At 47.7% G+C, this 9,344-nt stretch overlaps 1 protein-coding gene across 2 annotated transcripts in view; it reads right to left on the reverse strand.

Annotated features, from left to right (window-relative positions):
- Nucleotides 1–8,852, reverse strand: part of ACER2 (alkaline ceramidase 2) — a 32,462-nt gene extending 23,610 nt beyond the window's left edge. The window contains exons 1-2 of one of the 2 annotated variants that reach the window (XM_032880509.1): nucleotides 8,631–8,738; nucleotides 267–381 (exon numbers count right to left, since the gene is read on the reverse strand). In XM_032880509.1, the coding sequence (XP_032736400.1) occupies nucleotides 267–381; nucleotides 8,631–8,738 (223 nt within the window). Of the gene's footprint in view, nucleotides 1–266; nucleotides 382–8,630 lie in introns of both variants that reach the window. The other variant, XM_032880510.1, reaches the window with a different exon arrangement.
- Between the last annotated feature and the right edge of the window lie 492 nt (nucleotides 8,853–9,344).

The following is a 9,344-nucleotide window of genomic DNA, read 5'->3' on the forward strand; positions in this document are numbered from 1 at the left end:
TGATTTTCTTCCGAAGTCCTCAGGAAATGGCGCTGGCACAGCACCAACAGGGTTACAGAGGTAAGCCATGAAGTGATCATTAGAGTCACCCCGGTATGCAGCCCGTGTTCAAAAGCGTCCTCCTTCGGGCGTCAAAGCAAAATAAAAGTTCACGGAGACATCAGGGTGACTCTGGTTTACAAAAACATAATGTTCAACTAGGACAGGAAGTGTGCAGAATTCCATTTCCTCCCCTTCGGCCCCTGCTCCAACACGAATCCACTTACCCACTACAACTAAGAGCGTCCATATTAGGTAGATGCCACTGTTGAAGCATGTTGCGTACTGGCGAAATAAGCACATGCAGATGGGCGGTAAAACGAAAAATAAGACGTTGCTGATCTGGTGGAGGGAGGGGGGATGTAAAATGAAAAGATGAATATTAAGTAAAAGGGCAAAGAAACAAAGCAGCGTGTTCCAGATATGACCCTTCTTCCAAGCTGAGATGGATGTGGCCACACATCTTGTTCAAGCTGTTACATCTTTTATTTATGTATGTATGTATGTATGTATTTTTTATTTTTTAACTGCAGATACGGGGAAATTTAAGCCTTCTTTAATGGCCATCTGGGGGCTTCTTCCTGTCTCTTCGCAGCATTTTTACAGCTACTCCCATGATCGAGCTACGAAGGCTGCCCAGCCCCCTGTCTAGATTGCAAGAAATCTTCTTTTTCTGCACAAGACTACCTATAAAGCCTTTTGCTCTACTTGAACTTATGTTTTTAAAAGTAAGGCCTACACTAAGTAATGGTAAAAAATAAAGTTTAATATGGAAGCAAGGACTAGACATTCCAGCTCCCCAAAATTTCTGCTAGCAAGGCCAGCTTTTTTCCTCCGACACCCACACAGGGCAGGATGCTTCCTAGTTTCCTGTGCCTGCCCTTGTCAGTTTCTTCCCCTAATCAAACCTACTTTTAGGTAAAGATCAAACTTTCAGATTTTAGTGTGGATTTAAGCCTATTATCTTGGTGGGGGGTGGCATTTGGCTTTTCAAAAAATATACTTATCTTCTCTAATATATTCAAATTGTCATTTCAACACTTAATCACTATTTAAATATCATTAATGAGGTATTTTCCATTCCATTCCATTTATTTTCACATAAAGCTTTGAAGTCCAGAATGAACTTCATACTTAGAGACCATCTCTATGTGGACCAGCCGAACTCCACGTGCTCGATATCCGCAAATGCCCAGGGATGACCGTACAGGTCAGCATAACTCTGGAACCTCAGCTCTAGGGTTTTTTTAATGTATTCTTTTGTCTTCTTGTTTTTAGGAGGTCACAACCAACTCCTGTTTTTTCCCTCCCAATTTTTTTTAAATCGAGGCAAAATTCACATCACATAAAATTAACCATTTTAAAGTGTACAATTCTATGTCATTATATGCCCTCGGAATATGCAACCATCACCTCCGTCTAGCTCTAAAATGTTTCATCACCCCAAAGAGAAATCCTACACCCATTAAGCAGGTACTTTCCGCACCCTCCCTACCCCCCAGCCCAGCCCCTGAAAACTGTTGATCTGCTTTCTGTGTCTAAGAGTGTACCTATTCTGGGTATTTCATGAGAGTGGAGTCACACAGCCTATGACCTTTTGTCTGGCTTCTTTCACTTAGCACAACATGTCTATGGTTCATCCACCTTGTGGTGCGTTCAGTACTTCCTGCTTTTTCATGGCCAAATAATATTCCTTCATCGGAAGACCACATTGTTTATCTGTTCCCTCATTAATGGATTGTTGCGAACGGGGCTGCTATGAACATTCACGTACTTGTTTTCTTCTGGGTACATGCCCAAGCTGGCATTGCTGGATCCCATGGTAACTCCATGTTTAACTTACTGAGGAACCGCCAAGCTGTTTCCCACCATGGCTGGACCATGTTACCTTTCCACCAGCCCCGTACAAGGGTTCTCATAGCTCTACCACTCTGCCAACATGTGTTATTTTCCGGTTGTTTTTGTTCTTAATGAAGGCCATCCTCCAAGGTACAAAGTGGTGGGGACATTCAGCTTTTGAAGTTTCCTTTCTAACTGTGACTCCTAAATGACAGGAGGCAGAGGAAGCGTGTGGAATAGGAAAACCACAACTAAGTCGAACTGAGCAACATCGCTGGGGAAGGGTAGGAGGATTCCACAAAAAAAAAGACTAGCAAAAAACTTTCACAGGTAGGAGGCTGGGGCAGATGGAAGTCCAGAAAATCAAGGGCCTGGGCTCTTTCCAAAGACCAGTCCAGCCCCCGCTGCTGAACAACACAGAGGCAGCCCCACGAGAACCATGAGGGTGGGTCTCTGAGTTGAACTAAAGGAGCCTGGGTAGAAAACCTTTACCAGACCTAGGAAAATGTGCATGTGCACAACTAGACCAAACATATCAGCAACACCAGACCCCTGAGGCAGACCGGTAAAGACTGGGACGGTCAGTGACCTAGGCAGGCAGGCCTCTTTCAACATCTGGGAACAGGAAAGGTTATAAGGGACACCACTTTTAGAAAGGCAGGGAAGAGAGGAGGGAATTCAGTCAGTGGCAAGTGGAGAACCAGATCCTGTGTCGGGGCGGGATGGATGCAGGGTTGCTGCCGGGGGTTAAGACTGAAGCCTGAAATCCCCAGTGGGGCTACCCCATTGTGCAGAAAAGGGTATTTTCCTTCTAGTTCATCTGCTCTGAGGGGGATCTTTTCCTCCTTCTCACCGGAAAGGCCCATAAGCTACTTGCAGCCCAGGGTGAGGGTTTGGATAAGTGGTGTCAGATGTCCCAGCCAGGGTGCAGTCTCCAAGCTTAGAAACAGGGCCACTCTCAGTCACTAAGCAGCAGGTAAGGAGGAACTGGGCCTAGGGTCTGCATACATTGTCAGCAGTAAGCTGTTGTTTGACTATCCCAGCCTTTAACTCTCCAAGGAATCCTTTAAAGAACGAGAGTTCTTCAGGAGTAAAAATGAGAGTGTTCAAGACCATCCCTTGTTTTACAAGGGGCAATGCCTGAGCGCCCAGAAGGGCTCCGCAGGCTGGCCCATCACCCACAGAGCAGGGGCGGGCCCTAAGCTGTTTCCACGGCCCAGAGCTGATTTTCCCCTCCAAAGCCCCCCCTTCCCTCCAGCTACACTCTGACCCCCTTGGCTGAACTCTTCGCTGGTTCTCTAAAAATTCTGACTTATCCCTGCATTGTGCACCTGTGATATGATTTAAATGCGGCTCTCCTTTCCAGGAGCAAAGAAGGAATGAAAGGGGGAGAAGGAGAAAATGGAATTATTATACCAGAGATAACTCAAAACCTGATCTTTCTCCTTTTAGACATAAACGTGTTCTCCTGTTCCGTTGTGTAATTTTGTTTCAAGTCTCCTTGCCATCCTGCTCCCGGGGGATACCCGTTGCCCTCGGGTTCACAGTCTTCAAGTCCCCTTCCTTGCATTTATGTGAATGTATACATATTGCATATTAGAACATCATCACTCTACTACTCCTCTTCTTCAACAACAGGCCAACAACGGCTACGCCAAACTTCTCCTCTTAGTTCAGATAGACTGACCTCACTTGCTGTAAGTGCCACATGTGGGGGGCTTATCTAGTCCGTCCCCAGGGGAAGGAGCCCCAGGGACCAGCCTCTCCTACAATGTCAGCGATGGGGGTGGGGGCAGGACACATTTTGCTTTTTACCTCATCGTCATTGCCTCAAACCCTTGCAATCTCCCTTGCTCCAGCCAAGTACAGCCATCTGCTAAGCTGTCCCCCCAAGCTGGCTTTGTCAACTTGTGTTCTTCACTTGTTTTTGCCTTTTCGAGTTTGTATTTAAATGCTGGGTAACATACGGTGCAATGCTGGCTTCTGTGTTAAACATGTTTAAATGTATTTACACACTTTTCACAAAGATATGAAGTCATTCATTACACCTGCAGGAAAGTCATGGGACCTCAAACATTTTTTTAAATGCACGTATTAAGGAGTTCAACTTAGAAGCACCATTTGGACATCTCCCCGATGACACAGAAATCACCTTATTGCCTCTTCACAGCCCTTCTCCCAATGATGGCCCACCTCCACCATGCCTTTTAAAGCCCTCCGTCTATGAAAAGGGAAAGACCAAATCAGAGGGACACTCTCTCCCCGAGACAAAAAGAGGAAGGAACTCCGAAAGAAATACAGAAAAGCAAACAAGTCCTGGTTAAAACACACATTCAGCGGCTCCATTTCGTCTGAGAAATGAAACTTCCCCTCACAATTGTGTGGGTTACTGAAGTTGAATAGTTCAGCCAAAGGGTATTTTTTAAAGCCTGTTGTTGCTTTGGAGAACTAATTAGCTTAATGTCGGCAGAGCAGATTGTTTTAATTAAAAGGAAACCGCAATTTTAAAATATATTAATTATTTCCTTAGAAAGTTCCTCATTCCACGAATTCCTCCGTAACATCGCCCCAAAATAATCTCAAGAACAGGCAGCAATCTCCTCCCAACGCATGGGAGTGTGCGCTTTCCCAGGAGCACAGTAAATGCTGACAAAGCAACAGGCTGTGAGATTTTCTGAACAGAAGGTTCAGAAACAGCTAAGGGGTATTCCCTGGCTGAGAAGAAGGTCTGGGCCTCTTAACTGCATGCAGATGTCTAATCCTCCATTCCATCGCTGCCCTCATGCCTCTGGGATGACCAGTTGTCCTGGCCTGCCTGGGACTGAGGAGGGTCCCCCGGGGCATGGGCAAGGCCTGGACAAACGAGGACACACTGGCCACCCCACTCAGAAGACTTCTTGCAAAATTCCTCCACAGTACCGGAACCCCATGTGGAATACCAATAACACCTTTGCCAACCTGTGTACCTCTCTGGGTTTGGCCATCACCACCCAAAAGATTGTTTGCAGGTGTGATCTCTGTGACACGCACGCAGCAGCTGCCCAGTAAACAGACAGATCTAGCCATGAACAGAGACAGAATATATAGGTCATTCTGCCCTATGGGGACATGGGCCTTAGCATATCAGGAGAACTACCTTCCTTATCTTGATGGGTAGCAGAGCTCATTGGAAAAAGGCAACAGATGATGGACTGGTTTTATGCAGATAATTTGCTTCGAGACTTTTTTCAGCACCAGTGGATTTCCTCCTGAGCCCCTGAGTCACTGCCCAGCAAGAGAATCCCCAAAAGCAAAGCCCAGTGGTTAAAAAGCAGACCCTACTTTTTTCTAAAACAGTGCGTTCTAGAGTCCTTCTCTTTGGTAGGACAAGAGCCTGGAAACTTAAAACATAAAAAGGAACCCACGTCCATAAAACTTGTTGATGGAAGAAACAGTACAAAATGTGCAGAAGCAAATGGCTATGGAAGAACATGACACGTTCTTGGAAAGGAAATGTAGGCTGGGCTGAAGCAAAGGATGATGACAAGTCTTGAGGCAACAGAGATTTGCAGGGCCCCAATGCAAAAGGCTTTGTCCACCCAAACCCTGTCAGTGCGAGTATACTATAAATCAGGATACTCTCTCTGGTGGGCCATTTAACAACAATTATCAGTCTCTGAGTAAACTCTCTCCTTGATCTAGCAATTCCCTCCAAAATTCCCTCCAGAGGATTCGTACTCGTATAAGTCCATCCAGAAGCAGATATAAGGATATTCATTGCATCACTGCTCCAAAACCAAATCGAAAGCATAAAACAGAAACCGCCCTACATGTCCATCAATAAGAGATTGAGTGGTTAAATAAATCACGGTCAGTCCATTCAATGGAACACTGATTAGACACTGTAAAGAGGAAGGTAACTTTGAGCCAAATCTAGGACCATCTCTAAGATCTATTAAGTGAAGACATCGAAAGTAGTCTGTGTAGTATGATCTCAACCGGGTTGAATGAAAACTTAGATACTGGGTGTACACATTTAACATATGTATTTTATATACTCACACAAATGCGCGTGTTTTGTACAATGCCTGAGAAAATGTCTGAAAAGATAATACAAAAAAGCAGATTTTTCACTTTATAACTTGCATACTCTGATTTTTTTTTATCCTGATCGTGCTACTATTTGTGAAAATTAGTAAGTGCAAACCTCACTGAAGTTGCCTGGGGATGCTCCCTGGGGAGGCTGGAAGGAGAAGCCCACACCACTCAATGTGAATGACAGACCGGTGACTGAAGATTCCCCAAGGAACTTATTGCAGGTCCCAACAGGGAAAGATATACATTGTATCTCCCAAGAGAAATCCACTACCCCTGCCCCTCAGCCAATGAGAAACAATCACCCTGAACTCTTTGCTTTTCTCCAGCTCAAAACAACCCCTCCCCACTTCCTCCTTCTCCATAAGATAACATTCCGTTCCTTTGTTTATTGGTCTTGCCTATGCTTTTGCTATAGCTTGCTTGTCCTGAATGGCATTTTCTCTTCCTCCAAAATAAACCCATGTTTGCTGGTAAAGTAAATTTTATTTTTAAGGTGAACATTTTAAACAACTGGAAAAATAACTACGCAAACTTTTTCATACCCAACATCATGAGTTCTATCCTGTAGATCCAACGGTCCCAATGCAGGAGTTTTCAGTTAAAAAATGACTGAATTATAAACAGCTGTGCTGTGCAAAATAAAGAAGTCAAAAGGAGCTATGTGACATTTGCATCCTCAGGAGAAGTATCTTTGAAGAGTCAAATGGACTAAGGTCTAACTCTAATTCTGCCATTTTCTTGACCTTGGCAAATTGCATCATCTCTCTGGACCCTGGTTTCTTCCTTTTATCAAGTGGATCTAATGACGAGTGCCCACCACCCGGGTTGATTGTGCACTACACAGCAAAGCTTCAACACCCAGCAAACAATTAATGGTAGCCAGTAGTGACATAAGTTGTAGTAGTGATGTGCTACCCCCAAGACCCATTAAGAAGGTTCTAGATCCTTCTCCCAGTCATCCCCTGTTTTATCTTCGGTTCCCGAAACTTTTCCTCAAAATTAGTAATGATTATTCTAAAATGGATAATTAGACCTGCTGCCTTCCAATGAGGATTTAATAAGCTATTTATCGCCAAGTAATAGTTCAGTCTTCCTCAATACAAGAGAGAGAGAAGCACGCGTTCGTCCTGTAATAAGCTTCAGAAGATAAGTAGGGCAAGGAAACTGAGAGAAGGAAACAGTTTTTGCTAAGCTCTTTTGGACCCAGACTCAACAAAGTCAGGAGACCGAACACTTCTCTGAGATTTAAAGCTCTCTAACGGGCTACAGCAAATTTTGTGGTTTAGGAGTATTGCAAAGAACAAGGCCTGTCAGGAGGACCAGCCAGGCTAATCACCCACAGACACTGAAGAGCAACGGGTACTCAGAGTACCCAGCCAGCTCCAGTACTGTGTGCCCCTGTCTACCCCTGAGGGTACGTTCTGAAGGAAGGGGTTCAACAGATGACCTGTGGCCACCTCCACTAGTCTTTCACAGGATCGATGGACAGGAGAGGGCAGGTTTTCTTGAGGAACTAACCTGGTCATAATTAAGAAGCAGGAGTGTTTGTGAGAGAGGAAGGAGGGAGAGTGCAGACTTCCGGACTGTGCCAGAAACATGAGGATGACTGCTCCCTTCTCTAGAGTTCAGTTTCATCATCAATGAATGAAAGGGCTCTGACCAGCTCATCAGAGATCCCTCCAGACTGACTCATGCCAAGTACATTCTCTCCAGCAAATCCAAGGAGAAAACCCTAACAAACAACCTCAAATTCACAGGGACTTTTAAACCAGGAGCTCCTGGTTTTTTGTGTGTGTTTGGGCAGCCGCAGAAATAACCATGCAGAGTCTTCATTTGAGAATCCTGAACCACCGCACAGGGAAAAGAAAAGGCATTTCCTTCCAGCATCAAGCTTTCCCTCCCATAAATACTAACAGCAACACCCACTACTGCGGTGGGTAAGTTTCAGCCTGCCCGTAGTGGGACCAAGGCAAGCCCACGAAACACGCACACAGTCACTCCCAAACTTCCCTCTCACTCCCCAGGCTTAATCGCTGGAGACGGCACAGACCTGGGGGAGCTGACTTGGGGGCTGGAGTGAGCCTGGAAACTAAAGGTAAAGACAGGGGAACTAGTAACAACGTGATTCTGGCCCAAAGTAATTCGACCTATTATTGGTGTGTTAGCGGGGCGGGGCCAACGAGCGCGGTGGCAGTGGGCCCTGCCCCTGAAACCTGCCCGGGAACTCCCCTCCCCCCCACCCACTCCTAGAGCAGGTATTCAGGGAGAAACCGCACAATGCGACCCAAGTGCGTCACGCCACAGAGATCCTAGCGGAGAAAGGGAATTGTCCCGGCGGGTTCACCAGTCCCTGAGTCACCCACCTAGGTGAGGGGCTGGCGCGGACCACTGGCTTCGGGACAGGTGCCGGTCAAACAAGACAATAGAGCCATCAGAAGGAAATGACAAGGGGTGAATAAGCCCAGATGTCGGGATAGGGACAGAAGAGGACAGACAGATGGAGAGCTGGAATGAGCGCAGAGAAGGGGGCGCACGGATCGACCCTGGCCCTGGAGAGAGCATACATACACGCAGGGACCCATGTCCAGGTTCCCGGCGCAGCCACGATTAGGGATGGTCCCCTCCCTCCAGTCCGCCTGCCATCCCCGCTCCCGCTCCCGCTCCCGCTCCCGCACCGTGTTGTAGAACTCGGCGATGGCAGGCACGATGGTGTAGTTGTCCTCGCACCAATCCACCTCCGAGCTGCCGGCCCGCAGCTGGTCCCACCAGTGCGGGATGCTCATGGCCGCTGTGGGGCATTGGAGCAGCTGCTCCCGAAGCCGAAAAGAGCCCAGTGCTGCTGCTGGAAGCCGACTACTGCGGCCTCGGTTTTATACACAACGAGTCAGCCGCCGGATGTGGCGCCTCCCCAGCCGGCCCCCTAGTGCTCAGCTCCGCCTGTTGGACGTGACTCACTCGTGGACCCCTCCCCCAGCTCCGCCCCCTGGAGGGGAAGGCGAGGGTACGAGCCGGCCACGCCCACCCTGGGGGCGGGATGCGTGTGGGAGGAGGGGCAGTCCGGAAGCGCGGACAGAGGTCCGGGCAAGTTCAGATACCCGTGCTATGGCAGGTGGCAGGAGCCCTGACGGTCGGCCCCGTGCCTGCCCATGCCTGCCCACGCCCACCTCCCCGGCTCAGACACACAGGCGCCACCACTCCCCGCCACCCACTGAAGGATCCAGGCCCCGGTGGACTCTCAAGGAGTTTGGCACTGATCTGTCTCTGCCCTGCGTGGGACGCCGGTGCTCACACTCAAGAAAGAAAAGCCCTCAGTCCCTCTGAAGTCAGTGAGGGTTTGCTGAGCAGGACCCAGTGCCATGGGCTAGAGCAGGAAGACCTTACAGGGTGGA

Source organism: Lontra canadensis, unplaced genomic scaffold (genome assembly GCF_010015895.1).
Source record: "Lontra canadensis isolate GAN:19392208 unplaced genomic scaffold, GSC_riverotter_1.0 scaffold70, whole genome shotgun sequence".
In the NCBI taxonomy this organism is placed as follows: domain Eukaryota; kingdom Metazoa; phylum Chordata; class Mammalia; order Carnivora; family Mustelidae; genus Lontra; species Lontra canadensis.